The sequence below is a fragment of the Podarcis muralis genome, chromosome 6 (assembly GCF_964188315.1).
Source record: "Podarcis muralis chromosome 6, rPodMur119.hap1.1, whole genome shotgun sequence".
Taxonomy (NCBI): domain Eukaryota; kingdom Metazoa; phylum Chordata; class Lepidosauria; order Squamata; family Lacertidae; genus Podarcis; species Podarcis muralis.
The window spans coordinates 84,740,966-84,767,210 of record NC_135660.1 but is presented as its reverse complement, the minus strand read 5'-3'; the positions used below and the strand labels follow the sequence as shown (position 1 = coordinate 84,767,210).

General features: G+C 42.1%; 1 protein-coding gene across 2 annotated transcripts; it reads left to right on the top strand.

Moving 5' to 3' along the window:
- The first annotated feature begins 243 nt into the window (after positions 1-243).
- On the top strand, positions 244-22,145 carry SAMD8 (sterile alpha motif domain containing 8). Of its 2 annotated transcripts, none has more exons than XM_077930641.1 (6): positions 244-465; positions 9,241-9,823; positions 14,358-14,453; positions 15,211-15,328; positions 17,177-17,327; positions 18,765-22,145. In XM_077930641.1, exons 2-6 carry the CDS (start codon positions 9,246-9,248, stop codon positions 19,067-19,069), a joined length of 1,248 nt encoding a protein of 415 aa, XP_077786767.1. In that variant the 5' UTR covers positions 244-465; positions 9,241-9,245; the 3' UTR covers positions 19,070-22,145. The 2 variants fall into 2 exon arrangements, with proteins under 2 accessions (XP_077786767.1, XP_077786768.1); XM_077930642.1 differs by having other exon boundaries at positions 262-461.
- Positions 22,146-26,245: the final 4,100 nt, after the last annotated feature.

Below are 26,245 nucleotides of genomic sequence, written 5' to 3'. Positions count from 1 at the left end.
ATTACTTTGTCAATAAGGAAAAAGATGCATTGCACCAGACTGCTGATTATTTGCTTTAAGCCAAGCATATGTACTATTTACAGGCTGCACGCGAATGCTCCGCGCGCAGGCGAGGCGGGAGGGTGACGTGGGCGTGGCCCCGCCGGCCCCGCCCGCTTCCGCTTGCCGTCTCGCCCCCTTGTTTGTTTGTTTTTCTTGCGGAAGCTGCGTCAGTGCCTGGCCCCGCCCTTTCCGCTACGTGGCCGCGCCCGGTTGGTGAGTGGGTGGGTCGGTTGCCTGGCAGGGTCGAGCTGCTCCGCCGTCGCTGCCGCCGCAGCCTCCCAGCCGCCTCAGTCCCAGCGGCGACCCCTCCGTGCCATGGCGAAGGCGCACCGGCGGCGGCAGAAGAAGCAGCAGCGAAGCCCTCGGCCTCTCCCTGCCGACACGTAGCGGGGCCGCGTCGCCCGGCGAGGAGGGAGCGGGTAGGTTCCGGCTGGCTCGGCCCCGCCGCCAAGGCGCTTGCGAGGGGAGTTTCGGCTTCTGAGGGGTGTGTGTGAAGAAGGGGAGGCGGCGGAGGCGGGTTTCGTTCGTTGGCTGGCTGGCCGGTCGGCCGGCTCTGCCTTTAGCAACGGCTGCTGTGTGGAGCCGAAGGGAGCTTCCACAGCCGGGAGCAGTCTACCCTTCGCAGGCTCAGCTGCTGCTTCTCCCGAGGGAGCCGAAGAAAGGGGGGTGGCGGGTTCTAGCTGTCGGGGCGCGGGCTTTCCCGTTTCGAAGAATTTTATATTTTGAAGGGTGCTATCGTTTCTGCAAGATATATGATTTTGAAAAACGAAGTTAGAAATTTAATTATTATTAAATAGGTAGCCTTGCCTAAGGGGGCAAAATAGCCAAAGGGTGCAAAGTAGCCTGGTCTCAGGGTTCAAATTAGCCTGCTAGCTTATTTTTTTAGTTGTTTTGTTAATATTGTTAACATAGATGGTAGTTGTTTTATTTGGGGTTTGGAGTTGTTTTACCACTGATTTGTTAAGTATTCTATACCATTTATGCTGTACAGTATTCGTGAAGTTACTTTATGTTATTTTTATCTTATATTTGTAAGCCGCTTTGGGATTTGAATAAAAAGTGGCATGGAAGTAGAATCAATCAAAATAACATCGTTTAAGGGTGCAAAACGGCCTGGTCTAAGAGTGCAAAGTAGCCTGCTCTAAGGCTGCAAAATAGGCTAGTTTAGGGGTGCAAAACAGCCCTGCTCCAGCACTTGGTGGGGGTGGTTATCTCTGCCCTGCTTGTGAGCTTCCTGGGGTATTCCGGACACAAGATGGGTAGGCCGGATGACACTTTATTATTTTTATTTATTTATTTTCATTTGTTGAATTTATATACCGCCCTATACCCGGAGGTCTCGGGGCGGTTCACATAATAAAATCAGAATATAAAACCACAGAATGCATAATTGGAAACAAAGCAACAACAATAACCCAATAACACAACCCCCCCCCCCAAAAAAACCCCACCCCAAGCTTTAAAAGTCTAATCCAGCAGGGTTGTTTTTCATAAAAAAAATTTGCAGAAGGCGCAGCTTTAAATTGCTCGCTGAAGAGCCCTGTCCTCTCTGGAAAGCAGCCTTTCCAGGGCTGCCAGGTTGATGTGATCTTCTACCTACCCAAACTTAAATGTTCAACATGCTGTTTCACAACATGTGCTCTAGCTGTTGCATTTTGTACTCTACAACAGCATGTACTGTATTGGTATTTGAAGTTTAGTAGGTTTGGGACAAACTTCATGTTGCAGGAATCTTTTAAACTGCAGTATGCAGTTGCAGAGGCAATCAGAGTTGGGGTGGCAGAGAATATGAAGGGGTTTTACCCTTTTGCTTTAAACCAGGCTCTAGAGGAAAATTGCCTTCCAGCTACTATTTGGCATGGGAGGAGAGCTGCTAGTAGTGCCAGCAATCAATATTGTAGCTTATTGGAGTATTTTCATAAGCTGTAAAAGCTTTTGTTCTGTGTTCTCAGGCTGCTGTAAAGGGAGGTGGTGAAAGGGCTTTAAAATAATTAGAATAACGCGGCTGCAGCCTGCAGGTGAGTCCTGCCATCTTCTCTGTAAAGAAGTCTTGCTGTGTCCTGGGACAACTCCTAACTAATGTGAGAGTTTATGGAACAATATGTGCATTATACTTCACTGCACAAGTTGATCTTGCAAGTATTCCACTTTTCATTAGGAGAGATAAAGTATTGTGTAAAAGTGTTTCTACTTTTCCTCAATGTAATTTTTCCCCATTAAAAAAAAGGGGGAAACCATTTCCCCCTCATTCTTCATATCTCATTCCTGCAGGAGAGATCAAATTGCAAGATCATATCCATACTGCTTTAGTTGGTGTCACATCTGTTTTTTTGTTTTTATTGATGCCCAGTAATGTTTTAGTAGCAATACTAGTAAATGCCTTTCCAATAACTTTGTTAGCTTTCTGAGTTTGTATATTTTATGTGCTGGGGAACACTCTAGAATTACTTGAAAAGTAAGCATGTATTTTTCCAAGTTACGTTGTTGTGTGTCTACCAAACAGGTGACAGAAGCTTTAAAGGTAAAGGGACTCCTGACCATTAGGTCCAGTCGTGACCGACTCTGGGGTTGCAGCGCTCATCTCGCTTTATTGGCCGAGGGAGCCGGCGTACAGCTTCCGGGTCATGTGGCCAGCATGACTAAGCCGCTTCTGGCGAACCAGAGCAGCGCACGGAAACGCCGTTTACCTTCCCGCCGGAGCGGTACCTATTTATCTACTTGCACTTTGACGTGCTTTCTAACTGCTAGGTTGGCAGGAGCTGGGACCGAGCAATGGGAGCTCAACCCGTTGCGGGATTTGAACTGCCGACCATTTGATCGGCAAGTCCTAGGCTCTGTGGTTTAACCCACAGCGCCACCCGCGTCCCTGACAGAAGCTTTGGGTTACTACAACAACAACAACAACAATAATAATTTATTATTTGTTCCCCAGCCACTCTGGGCGGCTTCCATAGAAACCAAAAATACACTAAAATATCACAGATTAAAAACTTCCCTGAACAGGGCTGCCTTAAGATGTCTTCTGAATGTCAGGTAGTTTCTTATCGCTTTGACATCTGATGGGAGGGCGTTCCACAGGGCGGGCGCCACTACCGAGAAGGCCCTCTGCCTGGTTCCCTGTAGCTTTGCTTCTCGCAATGAGGGAACCGCCAGAAGGCCCTCGGTGCTGGACCTCAGCGTCCGGGCAGAACGATGGGGGTGGAGACGCTCCTTCAGGTATACTGGGCCGAGGCTGTTTAAAGCCCGTTTAAAGGTCAACACCAGCACTTTGAATTGTGCTCGGAAACGTACTGGGAGCCAATGTAGGTCTTTCTATAAATTTCCTTTAGATGCCTTTTGCATTACTTGGAACTGTTGTAGTTTGTTCTTCAGGTTTGCTGAGTTAACCTTTATTCCTCTCTTCAGATTTCCTGCAAGGCTGGTGCCAATGTAAGGAAAACTTCTGGCAGCTTGCTTAGCAGAGAATCGAGGAGGCATTCCCAGCTTTTTCCTGCTGTGTGAAATGAGGAAAGACCATGCAGTTCTGCTTGCTCTAGTCTAGTGTATATCTGCCTTTCTGTTGAGCTGATTCAGCCTGTGAATCATTGCCATATATTATTCAGTAGATCTGTAGGACGCTGATGATTAAAGCACAGCTATTACTTAAAAGTTGGTTTTTGGTTTTTTCCCTTTGTAGAGTAGGGGAATGTATTGAGGATGTTGCTGCTTATCAATATCACATTCTTTGGTAACGTATAGATTGCATTATGCCACTCATTCACACTCGTAAAACATTTAACATTTAGAATGTAAACTTAGATTGTCATTACAACAGTCAGCAGTTCTAAGATCAATTTTCATTGAAATATGTGTGTCTGCGCTAATGTTTCTTCCTGGAGTAAGTAAACACATTGGCACTTGTCGTGAGGACCAGGAAGGCAAAGTAGTATGGAAGCTTCTACATACTTGGAGTATGGAGTAGCATTGGTTAGTGAACTGCATGAAAATGACATACTCTATGAAACACACAAACATTTATGTACATTTGGACAAGTGGCTTTTCATATACTGTATACCCAAGTAGACATTTATTATGGACATTAACTTGTCGTGTCTTTTGTTTGACCTGGCCCTTAATTTTTCTTAATCCTTCAACTTGCTTGCTGTTATTTTGCTTGTTAAATGGTGGTCCTCTGTTAATATAAGGTCATGGGAGTAATTCAGCTATCTAGAGTTGGCATATTACTGCTTCAAACGGGTGTGAGAAATCAAATAGTATCATTAACTTTGAGATATTGGAGGAATCAAGCTTTGTTTCCCTGCCAAGGATTTCTGTGTATTGTGCAGCATTCCCACTTTTTTATCAGCTGGATGTGAAAAGTTTTGAAATTTAGCTTCAGGTGTGAACATGCTCTCTTTCTACAGTATATTGGCAAGCTCTCCCTCTGCAGGAGGCTCAATATCTTCTTTCTCTTGAAAGCCATGTCGGATTGGATATCTTGGTAACTAAATATAAAAGAATGATCAGTGTAACCAGCCAGTGAAGACACACAATCCAGTTTTATAGCACAGTATGTACTTTTTAACTGACCTGGAAATTCAGGTATAATTTGTGTTATTTATATCTATCTTATTAAAACAAAGCTAGCCTTGTAACATCACTGTTAATAAAAGAAATTTAAATAAGTAGACAAGCAAAATACCCAAAGCAGCAGTCATGTACCCATTGCAAATGGCCTGGACCATGCTGAATAAGGTTAAAAGCCATAGGTTGCCACCGACATATATCAGTGCAGTTGTTACAGAGTTGGTTGAAATTCTTATATAGGTGCAGTTAACTTAATACAGTAGGTGTTGCATAAATTATTCCGTCTTGCTTAGAATGTGAATAGCAAGTGGCTATGACAGTTATTTAAGAACCAGACCCAGTGTAATAACTTGGGTGGGTGGTCTCTCAGTACTCACATCCCTTCTGTATTTTGTAAAAGTAGGGGTATTTATTCCTTCCATAACTCTAGTCCAGCTCTTTATATGTTCTGGCAGTGTATATATATTAATGAGTCTTTGTACTTTGCTGTAGTTGGCTAAACTTTCTAGTTGTAGAACCAATTTACATACTGATTTTTAGTCAGGCACGGGGTTGGAATTTCAGGAAGTGTACTGGATGAACTGGAAACAAGAAGCATTTTGGAAGGAACCTTTCCTGGGTTGTAGCTGTTACATGTCTACTGCATATTTGAAATGATTATAATTGGTAGCCTTACTGCTAGACGTGATTAGTCCCACATGATGACTAAGCTTGGTAGATACTGTCTCTGATACTGTAATCCAGTTTTAATTATTAGAAACCAAAACGCGATAAAAATTCTTTGGAACTGTTTGCAGTTTCTTCTGTCTGAGAGCTGGGGCATCACATACCTTTACAGGAGCTAAAACTCACAATACATGATAAGTAGAAAACATTTGTGCCTGTCTTCCTTTGGCTTTTTTTTCTTCTGATTTGTCTCTTTGCTCCTGTGCTTTGTGTCAAGTGTAGTTATGAAGATCATTTTGGGAAAGGTGGGCCATGTATTGCTTGAAATAGCAGGGCAGGATGCCTACTCCCCAGAAAATTTATTTGAAAAAGCCGTGGTATTTATCTAAGTAGCCAATATGAATACCACAGTGTTTCTTCTGATGTCTGTCTAGATGTAGTTGGTTCTACTTTGAGGTACTGGCTTAACCCTTTGTAGAACCCAGCAAGTAAAACTTGTTTGCAAGTGTCACCAACATGGTTTCAGCAGGTCCACACCTACCTGCAGAGTGCTTCCCTGGCATCCACAGAGTCCTTTTCCCTCACTGAAATTAGGCTTAGAAGAAGCATTCTGTTGCAGTCAGTAGAGCAGGCTATGGTGTAGGCTTGGTCACATGTGTTTCCCATGTTTCTCTGGTTTGCAACCAGTGTTCAAAGCTCCCCTTGTTTTGGCGCATTTTGTGACGGGGAATTTCACTAGCGTGAGCAGTTTCTGAACTCTGGGCGCAGTACTGCGCCTATGATTTCTAATTAAAACTGCAGCGGAGGGAAAGGAGGACCTTTTTTCTGCCTCCCCACTTCCAGCTACACTCTGAAGACTGGAGAACAGACCCTCTTAAGAATATTGGGGGTGGGAAGGACTAGACCATGTGAAAAATGAACATAATATTTTAGCTGCCGTTCATTCATTTTCAGCTTTGTATTCTTATTAAAAAAGCGTGCCTAGACATTCTATTTCTGCGCCCATAACCTAGACTTAAGGTGCCATTTAGCTCCTAGCTTTCATATCTCGGTTTCTAACACTGTTTGCAACTGCTCATGGGCCTAAGAGCAGGAGTTTCCCTCGTTTATTGTAATGTCTCTGGTTTACAGTACAGATTGACATACTGTTGTGTTTGTTTCCTCTGGAACAGGATGAAATATTTGTTAGCCGTTCCCTAAACAAGATTTGTAATATGCTTTGGGTGCATGTACTTGTAGAAATGTAGGGTAAAAATTAAACAGCAAAGCCCTGGTATAGAGCTACTGATGAAAAATTATCTGGGAAGTCTATTGAGAGAGCATGATTTCTTAAGTCATTTGACCCTCCCACCTTTCCAATGTTTGGAATTCACGGTGGACTTACTCCCAAGTACAAGACTTATCACATGTGACCTTTGATGTATGAGCGTATGTATGCTTGATCAGCATTGTGAGTGACTCATACTGTGTGAAAATTGAAGGATGGTGCTCTTTTTCCTGCTTTGCCAAGCAAAGAATCTGTTGTCTGACATCTCTTCTAAAGGAGTCCTAATTGAAGCATTTGAGCATCAAGAGCATTTCTTTGGTCAACCCTTTAGGTATCTGTCTTCTGATTTTTTCTGAAAAATCTTGAGAATAATCTTCTGGTGAGTCTGTATTTTATTTTTCTCTGAACCTTTTGTCTGCTTTGGTTGACGTAAGGATTAGGATACAGTGGTACCTCCGGTTATGAACGTAATTGGTTCCGGAGGTCTGTTCTTAACCTGAAACCATTCTTAACCTGAAGTGTTCTTTCACTAACGGGGTCTCCCGCTGCCGCCGGCGGTCAATTTCCGTTCTCATCCCGGGGCAAAGTTCGCAACCCGAGGTACTACTTCCGGGTTAGCGGAGTTTGTAACCCAAAGTGTTTGTAACCTGAGGTACCACTGTATTTTTACAATCAGTTTTCTCTGTGTTCAGGCAAGAAAATGTTGAAACTCAATTTGCAATGTCAGTAGAAAATGACAAATAGATTCTTGATTAAGTGAAACACGAATGTATTGAATCTGCCCGACAGAGTGAGCTCCTGTTGCTGTGTCCCAGCTCCTGTCAGCAGTTCAAAAGCATACCAGTGTGAGTAGATAAACAGGTACAGCTGCGGTGGGAAGGTAAACAGTGTTTCTGTGCACTCTGGCACTCGTCACAGTGTCCTGTTGCGCCAGAAGCAGTTTACTCATGCTGGCCACATGACCCGGAAAGCTGTCTGCGGACAAACGCCGGCTACCTCCTCCTGAAGCAAGATGAGCGCTGCTCCCCATAGTAGCCTTTGACTGGACTTAACTGTCCAGTGGTCCTTTGGCTTTTTTTACCTTTACATGAATGTGCAAGTGATCTTCTGAAGGCTTGAGATTGTGGAGTTTTTGTTTTGTTGTAATTGTTCTTTTAAGTAAGTAAGTAAGTTTCTTAAGTAAGAATCTACAGATTTCTGTCCTGCCCTTAGCACCATCTAAGTTTTCATGGCAGTTTATTGTCACTGCAGGGACAAGTTTCCACATGCAGATCATCCACACTAAAAAAGAAACAGACCTTACGCTGGTGCTGCCCATGAAAGTTCATTCTCTTGAACTTAGAGCAGTGTTCAAAACTCCCATTATTCCAGGCGCATTTTGCAACAGGGAATTTCATTAGCGTGAGCAGTTTCTGAGCTCTGGGCGCAGTACTTCACCTAAGATTTCAGATTAAAACTGCAGAGTGGAAGGAAAGGAGGACCTTTTTTCTGCCTCCCCACTTCCAGCTACTCTCTGAAGACTGGAGAAGAGACCCTCTTAAGAATATTGGGGGGTGGGCAGGAGAAGGACTAGACCTCGTGAAAAATGAACATAATATTTTCACTGCAATTCATTCATTTTCAGCTTTTTCATTTTATTGTTATTAAAAAAAATGCGCCTGGACATTCCGTTGTTGCTCCCATAACCTAGGTTCAAAGTGCCATTTAGTGCCTGGCTTTCGTATCTAAATTTCTAACACTGACTTGGAGACGTTGCTGTAAAAATGGCACGTATTTTCCTAATAGTTAACAAACACTGAAGCCAGAATCAGGGTATACACAGGCTTGCGCTATCTCAGAAATGGCTGCGCTTAGTTTTCTATCCTACCACCATGGCTTTCCAATTCTTTTGACGCTTTTTCTTGTTTTTGCTTTTTTCTTATGTATTTTGTGTTCTAATTTTCTATTTTTCTGTTGTGACCCATCCTGTGATCTTCAGATGAAGCCTATACAAATTTTCTAATTAATAATAATAGCAATAGTAATACTACAGAACTATTAGAGATGGGGTGGGTAGAAAAGAAAGAAAGAGATGCTGTCTGGAAAGGCAAAACACGGCACAGCAGAGGACCTCCTAGTTGGAGACGTGCCGTTCCTCCATAGTGAGGAAAGGGCACATCTCTTTTTAATGGCCTGCATTGCCTCACATGGTCAACTTCCTCAGTGAAGCCAGGGATCAGAATGAGTTGAGTTTGACACTTTTACGTAATATATCTGTTTCAGAAATAACTACTTGCTCAAGATGAGTAATAATTGTCCTGTGACTAATTGGCCGGGAAAGTTCCTTTCAAGTGGGAGTCAGGGAAGTACAGTTCTTCCACGTCATCAGTATGCCACCCATTGTTAAAAAAGGTGTGGGTGGCTGGACAGGCCAGAAAAAATGCTTTTGTAGGCGAGTACATTGATTTGGAATACAGTTTGTCCTTCCCAAGCAGAGAGTCTAGTCACCAGTTGGGAAGCACTAGGTCTCTGGGCTGTAAAAATTAAATCTGAAAAGGGTATACATGCGCAGCTGAATACAATGTAATTTTGTTACTTCGTAGGAAAGTCTGTCTGAAGTACATTTGAAAGTTATATCCCAGAACATTGAGAACTTGGTGCTATAATGATGTGGGCACTGTCTTCTCGGTCTTTAAAACATCTGATTTTTGGCAGGTAGAGAAGATGGAAGGCAACAGCCAGCTTTGCATTCAGCGTTGGTCTACCAGGCATGTAGCCAAATGGCTGAAGGAAGAAGGCTTCTGTGAGTATGTGGACATTTTGTGTGACAAGCACAGATTAGATGGAATTACATTACTGACGCTGACTGAATACGACTTGAGGTCTCCTCCTCTGGAAATCAAGGTTCTAGGTGATATCAAGCGGCTCATGTTGTCAATTCGCAAGTTACAGAAGCACCACATTGAAGTTTTGGAAGAGCTTGGTTATAACAGTGATAGTCCCATTGGTTCCCTGTCGCCTGTGATTGGCTCCCTTCAAGGAACAGACTGGTTTTGCAATGGCGAGGTTCAACGGGATTGTGATGACTGTGAGCCTGTTGCCGATTTGAACCCTGATCAGTATGCAAATGGAAAAAACAAACATCCTACGCGAAGACTGAACCCAGAGTATTGGAAGACAGCTTTGAGTTGTATATATGTTTTTATTGTGTTTGGCTTCACATCATTTGTCATGGTTATCGTGCACGAGAGAGTTCCTGACATGCAGACATACCCACCACTACCAGACATATTCCTAGACAGGTAAGTGCTTTAACCTGCTTAGGAAAAAGTGCTAAAAATCAGAATTGCTAAACTGTTGAGGCCAAACTAGGTGTTTTGCAGAATTTCGTGTTGCTTCTCCCATTCTTAATTTTTTTTTAAAGAGATGTTTATTAAGCATTTTAAAATTACAAAAAACATAAAAAGAAAACCCAATAAAAATTAACAGACATACATTACAGTACATCTAAAATAAAGAAAAAAAACATAAACAAAACAGCAAAAAGAGAAAAAAAAAACCAACAACATTAAAACACATCCAATATTTCATAACTTTACCTTTCATTTACTTATTTCCTCGACCTTCTCACACCTCCCTTTTTGTATTCTAGTTCAATTTACTATTTCAGCAAATTCTTTCCATCTTTCTCAATTTTTGTTCTATAATTTACCTTAACCCAATCTGACTTTAAATTTTACACTTTGGCCCGTTAACAATCCATTTTTACTTTATTCTTTATAACATTTCTGCTAAAACCATGTAACTTCATTCCAGCATCCTTCTAACATTCATTAATTTTACTATATTTTTGTAAATATACTTTGATTTTTTTCCAATCTTCTTCCACCGACTCTTTTCCCTGGTCTCGGATTCTGCCAGTCATTTCCGCCAGTTCCATGTAGTCCATCAGCTTCATCTGCCATTCCTCCCTGGTGGGTAGATCTTGTGTCTTCCCATTCTTAATTTTTTAAAAAATATATCTTTATTTTGCAAAATAAGAATTTATAAAATAATTCTCCTAGGTTTTTTTTTCTTTTTCATGAAAGTATGTGCTGTCAGCACCTTTATGGCAACCCCCACCACCTTTGGGGAATTCATTGACCAGCTCTTTCCCACTGTTTTGTGAAAATACCTCAAGGTCTACGCAAATCCATGAAATATGGGAAATGGCTAGATCACAACATCTGCACTGCTTTTCCTCTCCCTGGATTCAGAGGCTCATAGTGGACTTGTCCCCAGTTCTTTGAGAATGCAGTGACTAGCCATGATGCATGACATAACTGTCTGTGGCCTGATTGGCACATCATGATAAGCCACAGTTCATCTTAAAAGAATGGTTTAATTAAATGAGAACATGCATTGGCCTTGCACCCACAACACCCTCCAGACTCAGACCCAGTCACTGAAGCTGTACTATGGTTTATTGTTTCACCTGAACCCATAGCATGATTTGTTGGCTTGTTTCAGAGAAGCCATGAAAGGTAAGCAACAAATAAACCAAAGTTTGCCCTTGCTTTATTTCTGTCTCATCATGCGTGGCTTGTCTGAAACAAACAAACCACCGTCCATTTTAAGATTACACCGCAAGAAGAAGAAAGTGGAGTTTTCCAAAACAATTTTATAAATGCCTCCAAAACACTGAGCTGCCCTACAGCAGTGATCTCAAGAGCTGCTGGGAAATCTTATGCATTTTCCTGCTGGGAGGGAAGAATGCAATCTGTCAGCAACAGTCCTTGGTCCTCTTAACTGGTGGTTGGGGTGAAATTGTCCTTTCTGTAGACACGGCGCATTATTATTGACTTTCGGTCAAGAAATGTAACATTTACAAAATTTGATACTAAATGCAGGCATTGTTTGTTTTAAGAACTGCTTTTAAAAAAAAATCCCTGCAGGGAGCAAAAAGAGAAACTATTGAATGCTAGATATTGTTTTAGAATAGAATTACTGTCATCAGGGCACCAAGGAAGGATTCAGAGTAGGAACAGTAATCAGGAAAACAAGGTCAGACGATTACAATAGTCGTCTTAGTGACTGGCCTTTGTTATTACCCTTTTAGCAGCAAAGGCATGTGACTGCAGAATAGCTTCGACTGAAGCAATTGCATATTGTTGTGGTGTTGGAGTGCACATATTCTGTCTCTAAGAAGTATGGGTTGTGGGCAGTGATTGCAGAAGCACTTGAAAACAAGGCTAAAAGGTTAACACATAGACTTCATCGGCCAGCAAAAAAGCCTAAACCATTTGCTGAATAGTAGATGGGATAACAAGAGGGCAAGTGGCTGAATAGAAGAGGAGCTATTATTGCAGATTAGGTCATCAGTAGCTCAGATTTTAGGTGTTAAACTTATCTCTTGGCTCTCATTCCTTTGCAATGTTCCTTTTTGTGATCGGAGGATGTTTTCAGTGATGCATTGGTATCTGTTCCATTCTGTGCTTTTTAAAAAGCAATTTTTACGGAAAGGACAGTTAAGAGCATTTTGAAATGTTTACTGGCAGTGTTTGAAAAATTAAGTGTTCTTTTACAGCCCACAGTCACCACGTTGCTTGGGTTTTATCTTAAAGCTTTTCTAGAATGCACAGTCCTTATCTGGGTGTTGTCTTAAAAAAACCTTTTTGTTGTCAATTTACCAGTATTGAAAGGCTGTAGATTTTATCTAGGTAAGTAGTTGTACCTGCTCTTCCTAAGTCCTATGTGGCTGAAGGACAATAAGCTTCACTCTTTATTTGATTTCATCCTGCTAGCAGAAGGCAGAAAGCTTGAGAGGAAGGAACTGGGAGAAGTGGGGGGAGCACCCCACTGCCGAAAGTGTTAAGTGAGCCCCCTCCCCACTTTGTGTCACGCACACTTCTCCAGAGCCTGGCCAAAGTTATCCATGCTCTGGTGACCTCCAGAGTAAGCTGCCATAACACATTACATGCGGGGCTGCCTTTGAAGGCTGATTGGGAACTGCTAATTGGAATTGGCTGCTTAAAGTGGAACAAGGGTGCTTCACAGGCTCCTGTTCTGTTTCTGCACACAATTCAGAGTGCTCATGCTTATCTTTGACATGGCTTGGGATCCGGATATTTGAAGGGTTACTTGTTTCTGTGTGTGACTGCCCATGCAGATGTCAAGTTTGGCTGCTCTTGTCTGGATGCCCTAGCCGTGGGTGGTAAGGAGGTGGTATCTGAGGGCAGAGCCTCCTCAGTTTTGGCATCCCGCTTGTGGAGTGTTCTCCCTGGGAGCTTTGCCTGGTGCTATTTATCTCCTTCTGATACCAGGCAAAAACTTCCTTGTCTTCTCAGAGTTCAGAACTTGATTCTAGTTTTGTGCTACCGGTGACTTTCTGTTTAGTGGTCCTGTTAGTTGGACCCAGTGATGTTCCGTTTAGTAATTATATTCATAAAAATGAATGAATGTCAATGACAAATACAATATTGAACAAGCTTAGCTGTTTCAAAGCTTAGCTTTTTTCTGAATGGAAGTAAAATACTGTATGTTGGATTGGATCACTTTCTAGGGCATCAAAAAATTTCTGGTGTGAATGGAACATTTCCAATGTAAATTACCTTGTTCACATCAGCATAATATTCATCTTCCTTGGAAAATCCACATTACTATTCAGCTCTTTTTAGATACTTGTCCTCTTGATTTTCTTATTTGTTGTATGCATTCTTAGCCTCCCTGCAAGTATGTGCATTGAAAGGGAAGGTTATCAATTTGTAAAATAAGAGGATGATTGAGTGGTAGAATGAGCTGGTGATGGTCCAGCGTTGAACTGCTGTTAAATGAAGAAACAGGCATGAAATACATTCATTAAATGGTGGACAAAATGTGAAGGACAAGAAGGGAGCGTGTAGAGAAGTAAATGTGCAGAAGAAATGGGCCATAATAGTACAAGGAAAATGTATACTCAGCTTAGAGAAGAAAAGATCTTGCAGGAAAGCACTGAAGTTCAGAAAAGAAAGCAGATTTGATTGTGTGATAAAGCATCTTTAGCCCTAGTAAACAGTATTCAGATATAACTGTGGAAAACATAGCTTTCAGGAGCAGGCAAGCTTAGGTAGCTGCTCCATTAAAATGTATGGAAATTTTGATTTTGTAATTTGGCAAAAGAGCATTGAATCGAATTACCTGGCATTTATTGTTATTCTCCTGTTGAAGAGAGTGATTATGCTTAGGATGCAGACATGGAAATTGGAACTGCCAGATATTACTTGCAGACTTTCTCTTTTTGTAGATGCATGGTGTGAATTTATGGTGTCAGGCGAGGTTTCTCCCTCCCTTTCTTCCCCTTCCCCAGCGCTGCGGAGGCCGGCTGTCTCCCAAGGCGGGGCCCCCTCTTGGGTAGGATAGAACAAGGGTGCCTTTGCACTTTTAAGATTACTAGAACAAGCCTCTGCTTTGTCTAGTGATCAAGTTCCAAAAATCTGTTTGTTTCAACAGAGCCAATTTAACCCGTTGATTTTAAGGCTGCAGAAGTTTCAGCAAATGGTTCAGCTGTTTTGCTTCTTGCTGCTTCACTTCCCCCAGTTTTAGAGCAGTAAAGCAAAGCTTAAGAAGGGTAAGATACTAAAGTGCAGAAAAACGTGATCTTTCTTGCAAATGCCAAGTTGGTTTGAAACCAATCAGCTATGCTAGAAATTATGCTGAGCGTTTAGGGACATAAACGATAGTTTCAGTTTTAAATCAAATGGGTTTGTTTTGTTTTGTTGGTAAGGTCCTACTTACCCATCGTCTGCATTTATTTTGCCCAGAAATTGCACATGTCAAAGTGGCACATAGCATCTTGATTTTTCTTTCCTCCATTTTTAGTGTTCCTAGGATACCGTGGGCTTTTGCCATGACTGAAGTATGTGGTGTGGTTCTCTGCTACATCTGGCTGCTCGTTCTTCTACTTCACAGACACAGGTATAGTTCAGTTGCCTTTATTTTGGAAATTGCAGACAACCTTGTTTGAAGATCTTGTGTGTATCTGTCGTTGCTGCAGTTCTGGAGAAAAATAGAAAGGGACTTGATTCCTCATGAAGAGGGAATACTAAAGTCCACACCATGCAAACAAGTAGCAGGTGGAATCCATGGCAGCTACTCCACATGTTGAGAGGTTGATGTGCAACAATGGGGACAGTGGTTCCATCACTCCCATAAAACTGTTGAGCAAGTGGTTTGGTGGCATGAGAAAATGGTGCCAGACTTGTGAAGCAAACTGTAGCACGTTGCTTATTCCCAAAGTATTTTGGTAGTGCTTAGCACTGCTCTGCAGAGAGATAGCAGACCACCTCCCAACTGTGTTTGCTAGCACCCTGCTCACTCACGTTAAATCACAGCTTGTTTTTAAGTGGAGTGAGAACTTTTCAGTAGCATGAACCAGCACATTTCAATTAAATTTTATGTTTTAAAGCCATGGTTTAATGTAACATGTGAGCCATGTCAAAACAAAAGCTTGAATCCTAAGAAAAGCTATGGAAGCTTTCCGAAGTAAAGGTTACCGTTTTATCTCTGGAAAATCTCTCTAGAGGGTCATTGCAGGGGAGGGGATTCCTGAGCATGTTTGGGTGGGCTGCTGAGACAGAGGAAGGACCTGAAAACTTTCCATCCCAGAACTTCCTTAAGTTAACATCTTTGCATCCAAGCCCTCCAGACTCAGACGTTTCCTGCTTGTTTCTAGGTCGATCCTTCTGCGACGGTTATGCAGTCTTATGGGGACAGTGTTCTTGTTGCGTTGCATTACAATGTTTGTGACCTCATTATCTGTGCCAGGCCAACATCTGCAGTGTTCTGGGAAGGTAAGCAACCACTTGCCCATCCCAAATTCTGAGGTTTACTTTGGCATTGGCCACAGCATTGAGACAGAAGTAAACTTAGGACAAACAAATTAGAAATGCCAAATGGTAGCTATTTGTCCATCTCACCTGATATTGTCCACTCGGACAGGCAGAGGGTCTTGAGCAAAGCTCTTTCACATTGCCTACTACGTGACGCCTTTAACTGGAGCTGGCATGGATTGAATGTGGAGCCTCGTGCAGGCAAGATGTGCTCTACCACTAAACTAGGGTCCCTCCCCAAAATTCAGCCCTGCTATGTTGAAAGCAGGTTGTCGAACTTGCTGCAATAGCCTGATAAAGTTCCAGAATGTGCCTTTCTCTTTAGCCAATTTAGGCAACACGAGTTCTCTGGAATACTTTCAATATTTACCGTATTTATTGCCCTATAGGGTGCACCAACCCATAGGGCGCACCTAGGTTTTTTGGGGGGGGAATAAAGGGGGAAAAAATTATTTCCCCCCCCAGGCGCGGGGCTGGGGCGGGGGAAGCCTGAGCTTCCCCCGACCCCAGCCCCCAGAACAGGCTGCTATCCGCAAGCCTGGGGAGCCCGGCGGGAACTCCCGCCGGGCTCCCCAGGCTTGTGGATATCTGCCCGAAGGCCGGGGCGCGTTCTGCTGCGCTCCCTGGGTTTCGGGCTGCAGGCTGCTGTCCGCAAGCCTTGGGAGCCCGGCAGGAACTCCTGCGGGCTCCCAAGGCTTGCGGATAGCTTCCTGAAACCTGGAGAGCGAGAGGGGTCGGTGCGCACTGACCCCTCTTGCTCTACAGGCTTCAGCGAAAGCCTGCATTCGCCCCATAGGATGCACATACATTTCTCCTTCATTTTTGGAGGAGAAAAAGTGCGTCCTATAGGGCGAAAAATACAGTACATGTTAAGGCAACAAATTCTAGTGCAGTCTTGGCCTGGTACCTTCGGCCTGTTGGACTGCAACTCCTGTCATTCTTGTCAATGGGCCATCCTAGCAGGGGCTTATGGGAGTTGCAGTCCAGAGTATCTCGAAGGCACCAGGTTTGGGAAGTCTGAAATACTGTGTGGCATAAGTTGAGTGGGACGACTACATCATAAAGACACAGAGTAAGCTACATAGCTCATCCTGCCTCCTGGACTAACGGAAGTAGAGAAATGAACTGATCCCACGCTATCTACTCCAGCCTTGAATCAATTCTGTTTTGTGGTATTCTGCAAAGGTCTCACACAATCATAAATCTCTTCTCAGCCACAAACTCACTCAGTGCTCTTAGCAAGCTAAGGAGATGGTGAGAGATAATACTGACCTACGCTGCAGGGTGTTGCACAGAATACTGAGAGAATGTATATGGAGCACTTTGAACACTTTAAAATGCTATGTTAATGCTAAGTCATTCAATATTGATAAAGCTGTATTCATTTTGAAAATAGAACAGAGTGTTTGAAAGAGCAAGGTCTTTGAAAGTACGTCCTTTCTAACCTGAGTATATGTTACTCTGAAGATACATTATATATGTGTGTGTTTAGAGCATGATGTATTCAGGGGCAAAATGTGAACATGTATTTTTAGGCTGAATATCTCTAAGGCGGTCAAAGCTTGGTGCTTTCCTTGTGGGAAGTAGGGAAAATCCTGGAGACTTAATGCTTGGTGTGTATTTTTAAATGTAGATGTAAATAGACGAAATGTACAAACAAACAAAATGAACTGTGTTTCAGTTACCTATGGAAGCCATGCTATGTGAACTGGGGGCAAATTCAGTGCTGTTCTAAAGTTGGTAGATCGTTTCAAGTATTCTTGATGTGTTCCTTATTCATTTATTTGTTTTGCACGCTTCTGTTTCTAGTTGTATGGCAACGTGTGGGCAAAACTTCAGCGAGCCTTTGCAATCTGGAGTGGGTTTGGCATGACGCTAACAGGAGTACATACCTGTGGAGACTACATGTTCAGCGGCCATACGGTTGTCCTAACCATGCTCAACTTCTTTGTCACCGAATGTAAGTACAGCGTTGAAATGGCATCATGAATCTAGTATGTCACTCCTTTTTTTGCATCTTGATGTTGTGAAATATTTTCCTACATAGCAGGTGAAGGTTTCAGTGAAGGGAAGACAGGCATTTGTGGGGGACAAAAGCTTCCTAACTGGCAGTGGGCTTTGTGATTGACTGGATTATTATGGCTATGAATGCTCAGAGATCTGTCATTCCTTTTTAGAAAGTGAAAGCAAAGCAAATTTCAGTTTCACCAGGCTTCATGATCTGTGTACTGATGTTACATTAAAATAATGTTTTATCGTTACAAAGGATGATGGGGATTTTTTACTTACTGCGTTCAGCGTCTAGCAAATAAGTAAGCTAGTCAAAGAAAAGACACAAGGCCATATTAGAATCTAAAAGACACTAGGAAAGAGGAGTGGAGGAAGAAAGTGTTGCGGCGGAGATGTCTTAAAGAATGCAAAGTAACAAGAAGGCAAGTTATTAAACGGCCTTTTCAGTTCAGTGAAGGCTAGGGCTTGGGAATAAATTGTCCAAAAACGGTTTGAAATCCATACTGTGACATTGGTTTCATAATTTTTGACCCGTCTATATATTGTGAATTTTGTGTGTGTGTGTGTGTGTGTGTGTGTGTTTGCTATGCAAAAATCCCAATGTGGGGGAAACCGGGAAGCCAGCCAATGCCTCTGCATAGCTCCATCCTTATTTCAGACATTGCGATACATCAGTATATCGTGATGTTTCGCTGGGGATGTATCACAATGTTGAAAACCAGATAATGCCCATCCCTGGTGAGGGCCATGCTGTCGTTCCCTTTATGGAAGGAAATAGGAAGAACCTCGAAGCAGTCCTTGGTCCTCTGGCTGGTGACTGGCATTGTTCTTCCCTTACCCTCTGCAGCCATGTGGAAGCTGACAGTTGCAGAAGATGATAGCTAACCTTCCTAATTGCTCCTAGTTGGCAGTCAATCCAGGGCACCCCTTTGTCAAACGGCCTCGGTCCAGTATACCTGAAGGAGCGTCTCCACCCCCATCATTCTGCCCGGACACTGAGGTCCAGCGCCAAGGGCCTTCTGGTGGTTCCCTCATTGCGAGAAGCAAAGCTACAGGGAACCAGGCAGAGGGCCTTCTCGGTAGTGGCGCCCGCCCTGTGGAACGCCCTTCCAGCAGATGTCAAAGCGATAAACAACTACCTAACATTCAGAAGACATCTTAAGGCAGCCCTGTTCAGGGAAGTTTTTAACATGTGATTTTACTGTATTTTTGGTTTTTATGGAAGCCGCCCAGAGTGGCTGGGGAGGCCCAGCCAGATGGGCGGGGTATAAATAATAAATTATTATTATTATTATTATTATGATGATGATGATGATGATGATGATGATGATGATAACAAAACCTGATAAATTGTGAATGGCTTGAATGCTCTTCTCTCTTTCCCTAGATACGCCAAGAAGCTGGAATTTCTTGCACACACTGTCCTGGGTGCTGAATCTCTTTGGGATTTTCTTCATTTTGGCAGCCCATGAACATTACTCCATAGATGTCTTCATTGCCTTCTACATCACCACCAGACTATTTTTGTACTACCACACGCTGGCGAATACAAGAGCCTATCAACAGAGTAGGAGGGCCAGGATCTGGTTTCCGATGTTCTCTTTCTTTGAATGCAACGTAAATGGCACCGTTCCAAATGAGTATTGCTGGCCCTTCGCAAAGCCATCAATATTGAAAAGGTTAATTGGCTAAAGAGGACTGGTTTGAATGCGCATCTGTGTGAAGTCTTTGCGATTAACTTTCCACAGGAACAGCTGCACCAAAAGGGTAGGTTATTCACGTGCAGCAAGGCTACAAGGCACCCGTCGAAATGCAGGAAAGTTGAGTCACTACTTGTTCTTCGGCATTCTTTAACGTCTGGAGAACTTCGAGCCATCTTTGGATGAAGGAAAGACGTTGGATCTATATAACATCAAGTCCAACCTATTTAGCTGTCTCAAACAAAAACTAACACGTGTCATACCTTTAAAATAATTGTTTGCCTAATGAGAATAGGGTGCATTTTGGGAGGGGAAATCATGAGAGGGAAACACACCCTGACGAAAAAGGGCCCCAAGGCCTTTAGTAAAAGAAATTGGGTCGTGCGGGGCAAAGTTGCTGTCTTGGTACCCAAACGACAACCGTGAACAGAGCTTCATTGACTTGGAGCACATGACTTCATGCTATTGTACCATCCCAAGGTTTTCCTTGTTTACATTTCAGTAAATCGGTGAGAAATAAACACCTTATCTTTTTTGAAATGAGGTTGACTTAGCTTTAGTGCCACAACTCTTCCTTCTGGACACAGTATTAAACACTAACAAAAATCTCTGCATGCTTTTAAAACACTGCTTTTAGAAGAAGAATACCATAAAATTGGGGTAGTAGCAGGCGGTGTCCCATGAGACAATTGAAAAGTGTGGTGTTCTTTTTATTTTGTTTGGGCAAATGACAAGGTTTTGAACAGTGGCTCTGAGAAAGTACATACAAATCATTTTTCTTTGCCCATTACCACAGTTGTCATAGGGCTCCATGTAGCGTTGGCAGATGTTGAAATTTCATTGGTTAGCTGAGAAATGTTGGATAGTGTATTCATTGAATGTTTTCTTCGTATTTTTAGTTCTTGCAAGTTAAACTACTTTAATCGGCTTAACCTTTGTGGTAGATATCACTTTCTTCAGAGAGTGTTCTTATGGTCGTGAAAAGAGCTGGAGCTTAAAGTATTAGGAGTCCTGAAAGTGTAGCACTTGGCAGTCATGAACACACAACATTTTTCGGTGAAATATAACTTTGATAAGTTGCTCAGGTTTGCATTTAATCAACCAAGCCATCTTTTGTAAATGCTCAAAAAAGGCCACCTTAGTTTAAAACGGTAATTGTGATTAGCACATGGATTCAAGAATGAGTTTGAAATACATAATTTCAGAGTAGGTAGTTTGTGTTGATGCTGACATTGCTTTTTCAAATGGCCATGTAAGCTTTTTCCAGACTATCGCAGGAATTCATTGGAACATTTCCATGCAATACACTTAAGTGTCTACAACACAGAAGATCAGCAGCTATCTTGTATGCTGAAAATCTTTTGAATAATTACACTGAATTTTCAGGTAGAAGTTATATGATGCAGTGTTGTCAATTATGCCCTTTCCCCAGTGCCTCTTCCTGGTAACTCAAGTGAACCAGACCTACAAAATATATATTGCTCTTATAGCCGAAAGCTACTACTAGGTTAGCTCTAAAGAGAGAAGTAAAGGGTGTCAGGTTTATTGCCTTTGTTTAAGACTGCGATAATAGACGGTGTAAACATTCCTTTCTGGTTCTGTGTAAAACACTGCTGCACATGGATTAATACTTATATGCAGAAATGCACGGGCCAATGTGATGAATTAGAAATAAGCGTAGTTAAATTTGCAAATCTGCAAATTAGAAGTAGCTGCAATTCTAGAACTGCTGTTGTACAGCTTCTGGCTTTACTTGATCTCATCACAGTATTACAATATTTATACACTTAAATGACCACTCCAGTATCTTTACGTGCCACTTGAAAAGGGGGAAAAAACATTGTTATCTCGGAGCATGCCTTACTATTCACAAACTGCACATTATTGCAGAGTCAGTGATCCAGCTGAATGCATTTTGCAGAAACGTTCCTTTTTGCTTTGGCTTTTAAGGTACACAGGATATGTTCAGAATTGTTAGTATGCACTGACTGGTGTCTGAAGATCTGGGCAGCAGGTAGTCCAGAAGTATACATAATAAATGCACTATGGTCATCTTTTTGTCACCAATATAGAGGCAGACTCTGAGGTGCTTCTAACAACTGCAGTGGCAAACCTTCCCCTTCTTCCCACCACGCCCCCAGTCTTTGCTGCATGGGGAAAGGGGAATGTAGCATCCTTTGAAAGCACGTACGGTCGGTTGCTTAAAGCAGCTCTCGAAATGCAACTGGGAACTCACAACAGAGACAGCCTCTCCCCTAGGTTTACAGATTCCTTTTGGAAAGGAAAAGGGCACACCCGCAACAGTGTGTTTGAAAAGTTTACAGTTCAGGTCTACATTACATTGCAGGTTGTACAATATTATACTGTCTGTTCAAAGGAAAACAATGGTTTCCATCCGGTTATTGTTAAGAGCTGCTGCTTCCTATGAGACCCGTCATTCTATGCCTGTATACTTGGATCAGTGTTCTTCATTCTAACAGAGGTGGTGCGCTTGGGCCATGCCACTTAAGGCTGATTGAAAGATTGGCCCGTTGTTTTTTTTAATTTTTAAACCCACACAGACAACCAGAACATCAGGAAGGGGAGGCTATCAGAACCCTTTCCCCTGACCTGCTAGTTTACAACCTCCATTAGAGCAAGGCCTGGGTTCAGTGGGACTTACTTGGAAATATGCGTAGAATTGCAGTCAGTTGTGACCCAGATTAGATAGATTTACTTCACACGATGATTCAGTTAAGAGGTGAGCAGAATATTAACCAGAACACCTTGGCTCTTGATGTAGTAAGTAACCCAGTTACTTGAATAGTATTTAGTATGAAATACATTCCTTCCCCCCAAAATAAATCTTCCTAGAAGTTGTTTTGTGGACTACATTTGCACTTCAAAACTAGCCATCCTAGGGATTATTGTACTTAAAATAGTGATATAATACTTGGTATATCTTCCTTGGTTGAATTCCACATGTATTTTCCGTGGGGAGATACGTCACATCAACTCTCCCAAAATCTTCCCATTATGGAGAGTTATAAGGTATGGAATTCTTATCATTTCTGTTTTGAATGTGCTTTTTTTTTTTTTTTAAAAAAAAAAAAACCTCTAGAAAAGCATTTTTGCACTTGTCATTTATGTTGGACTACCAAGTGGCACTGGGGTGGGGTTTTTTTTTGTTTTTGTTTAGTGTATTAGTATATGGAATGGTGGTGGTAAAGGAGACAAAATTCAGAGCAAGGCATCTGAAAGATTCCAAGCAATAACCAGAACATCTCATCTATTTACCGAGTGTCAGTGCATAGCAACCAACTTCAAGTTGCTTTGCCCACTCTTTGGTTTGTAGTTTTGTGGTCTATACCAAGTGAGATATGTCTACCTACCTTTGGTACCAAATGATGCCCATCTTGAAATGCTGTGACTTGATACAGACGGTTGATAAGAGGTATCCTTAACACTATAAATTCTAACTTTATGAAGGGTCCCCCCCCCCCAAATAAATTTTGGTTTATTTCCCTGATGCATAACTGTGATCTGGATAAACCAATACTATACTCAAACTTTCCCACCCCCAGTATAGAATTCATTACTCAATCTGTAGTGTGCTAATTTTAAATTGTTATTAGCAGAAATCAGTATATTTATATACCCAGCTATCCTCGCAACTACTTACTGGGAATAACTCCGTGTACAGGAAAGTAAAGGCACTGTGATGAAATTGGGCTGTGTACAAAATAATATTGCATTTTTTTTGTTTAGGGACTGGGAACATCTTTGCATGGTTTTGTTTTGTTGGTGAAGTCCTAAACTGGCAAATCTGAACTTCATACAGAGTAGATTGCAGAGCCAAGCACAGTCTGGAGAGGTCCCTAGACGTCTTTCAGCCTTTCTGGGTATACCAAGGTGACCTAATATCAAGGAATTCATTTCCATTGTAGTGGAGGCCTCTGCTTGTGTTCCAAGAGACCCGACATGGCTCGAGATTCCATTTAAAAAGGGTTTAGTTCTACAGTCCTATTTCTGTCGTACAGTAAATGCTCAGTATAACCAGGAAACGAGAACAAAGGCTGGTTGAACGTTCTTGACTTGGTGCTTGGCACAGACTCATTCCTTTGGATCTCTTTCTTGCCCCAAGAAAACATAGTGTTATTTGAAGGCTTGAATATTCCTGCTGCAGAGATGTTTGAAGCACAGATGTGTAAATAAAGGTGGATTTTGCTCAAATTTGAAACCTGATTTAATTTATATTTTGTATTTGTTGTATTAAGCTATTGAAACATTAAATAAAATCTAAGATGAGTTAAAACGTTTAAATGACTGGGTCCTGTGTGTTACACATATTTTAACTCCCCCCCCCTTTATATGTAGGTTTAATTGGACAATTTAAGCATTAAATATAAAAGTTATTTTTAAACACAGTACGCCAGAGACAGCTTTTAATTGAAGAGTCATCTACTGCAGACCACGCTCGCTACAGACCAGTACCCTGGAGTCCAGCTTTTACACTGTAAAATTTTCAGGATCTAGAATGGTCATTCATAAACTACATGCCCCAAAGGAGTGAGTTGAGTGATCAGAATTAAATTTCTCAAGGCTCCTGTGAGCCAACAGTACTCATAATACAGAGCAGGCTGTCCCTCCTTTTTCACTGGGGTTGGGTTAATTCTGCATGTCTACAGCAGTCATTTGGTGATTTCTAATGAAGAGACAAAGGTACACACACGAATGTCCAAAAATTTGTGTTGCTACTAATGACTGGATCTTACAGTAAGATGATGAATTTGCATTTCATGGTTTGTAACATTAAAAACAGGTCTCTGCTGAAAAGAAGCCCTCTGTTTTGAAAGTTGTTTTTCGCTTGCACTTCCACTTGAACCCTGGCAGAATCTCAGATTTCAGAACTGCCTATGGCTGGCAGTTTTGAGCTTTTTTCTTTTTTTGCCATTTGAATTTATTTATACTTTTCAAGTTTATTTTTTGTTGTTTAGTCGTTTAGTCGTGTCCGACTCTTCGTGACCCCATGGACCAGAGCAAGCCAGGCACTCCTGTCTTCCACTGCCTCCCGCACTTTGGTCATACTCATGCTGGTAGCCTTGAGAACACTGTCCAACCACCTTGTCCTCTGTTGTCCCCTTCTCCTTGTTCCCTCCATCTTTCCTAACATCAGAGTCTTTTCCAGGGAGTCTTCTCTTCTCATGAGGTGGCCAAAGTATTGGAGCCGCAGCTTCATGATCTGTCCTTCCAGTGAGCACTCAGGGCTGATTTCCTTAAGAATGCATACGTTTGATCTTCTTACAGTCCATGGGACTCTCAAGTTTATACATTTCACTAATTTTACAATCATTTTGACATTTCAGAACTTGACTTCCTCTTTCTGCGGTTCCTTAAATTAGTTTTTAATATCTTCTGCATACCCAGATTAACTTAATTTCCTCAATTACTCCTCGTCTTTAAATATAAAACCACAGGTTATTAGAATAATCTTTCCAATGTTTTCATCTGTTTATCTGTAAACATTCAACAAACCGTTTCCATTCTTTTATAACAAAAATTGCCATCTTGATTTCTTATTCTTACGCTAAGTTTCGCCATTTTTGCATATTCCTTTAGTGGCAGTTTTCAACTTGTTAACTGGCTAATATACTTGCCAGGCTATCTAGATCTTAACGGATATGTCACTCTTTATAAATTGCCAATCTTATAAGTGGACAATAATAAAAAGAATAAACCCTGTAAGGCTTTTTACCACAGGACAAGAAATCAGCCCTCGACAACGTAACCGGCAGAAAAAGATTTTTTGGAAAAAATTCCTAAGGCCCGGGGTCACAATTTCATCAAAAATCTGACTTTCGGCCATTCACTCAAAAATGGTGCCAAACGGTTGCAAATGCTCCCCTGAGAGGTTTGGCGGTTGAAACAGAAGGCTTTTTATCACAGGAAAAGAAATCAGCCCTCGACAACTTAACCGGCAGAATTTTTTTTTTGAAAAAATCCCTAAGCCCTGGGGTCACAATTTCATCAAAAATCTGACTTTCGGCAATTAACTCAAAAATGATGCCAAACGGTTGCAAATGCTCCCCTGAGAGGTTTGGCGGTCGAAACAGAAGGCTTTTTATCACAGGACAAGAAATCAGCCCTCGACAACCGGCAGAAAAAGATTTTTTTCAAAAAATCGCTAAGCCCCGGGGTCACAATTTCATAAAAAAACTGACTTTCGGCAATTCACGCAAAAATGGTGCCAAACGGTTGCAAATGCTCCCCTGAGAGGTTTGGCGGTCGAAACAGAAGGCTTTTTATCACAGGAAAAGAAATCAGCCCTCGACAACTTAACCGGCAGAATTTTTTTTTTGAAAAAATCCCTAAGCCCTGGGGTCACAATTTCATCAAAAATCTGACTTTCGGCAATTAACTCAAAAATGATGCCAAACGGTTGCAAATGCTCCCCTGAGAGGTTTGGCGGTCGAAACAGAAGGCTTTATTCACAGGAAAAGAAATCAGCCCTCGACAACTTAACCAGAAGAAAAAGATTTTTTTGAAAAAATCCCTAAGCCCCGGGGTCACAATTTCTTCAAAAATCTGACTTTCGGCCATTCACTCAAACATGGTGCCAAACGGTTTCAAATGCTCCCCTGAGAGGTTGGGCGGTCGAAACAGAAGGCTTTTTATCACAGGAAAAGAAATCTGCCCTCGACAACTTAACCGGCAGAAAAAGATTTCTTTGAAAAAATCCCTAAGCCCCGGGGTCACAATTTCTTCAAAAATCTTAATTTCGGCCATTCACTCAAAAATGGTGCCAAACGGTTGCAAATACTCCGCTGAGAGGTTTGGCGGTCGAAAGAAAAGGCTTTTTATCACAGGAAAAGAAATCATCCCTCGACAACTTAACCCGCAGAAAAAGATTTTTTTGAAAAAACCCCTAAGCCCCGGGGGTCACAATTTCATCAAAAATCTGACTTTCGGCCATTCACTCAAAAATGGTGCCAAACGGTTGCAAATGCTCCCCTGAGAGGTTTGGCGGTCGAAACAGAAGGCTCTTTATCACAGGAAAAGAAATCTACCCTCGACAACTTAACCGGCAGAAATAGATTTTTTTGAAGAAATCCCTAAGCCCCGGGGTCACAATTTCTTCAAAAATCTGACTTTCGGCCATTCACTCAAAAATGGTGCCAAACGGTTGCAA

Bases quoted from the DNA above. Each gene is read 5' to 3' on its own strand.
- SAMD8 (XM_077930641.1), top strand. From the start codon at position 9,246: ATGGAAGGCAACAGCCAGCTTTGCATTCAGCGTTGGTCTACCAGGCAT. The intron at 9,824-14,357 runs GTAAGTGCTTTA...CTCCATTTTTAG, and splicing joins CCAGACATATTCCTAGACAG to TGTTCCTAGGATACCGTGGG. The intron at 14,454-15,210 runs GTATAGTTCAGT...GCTTGTTTCTAG, and splicing joins CTTCTACTTCACAGACACAG to GTCGATCCTTCTGCGACGGT.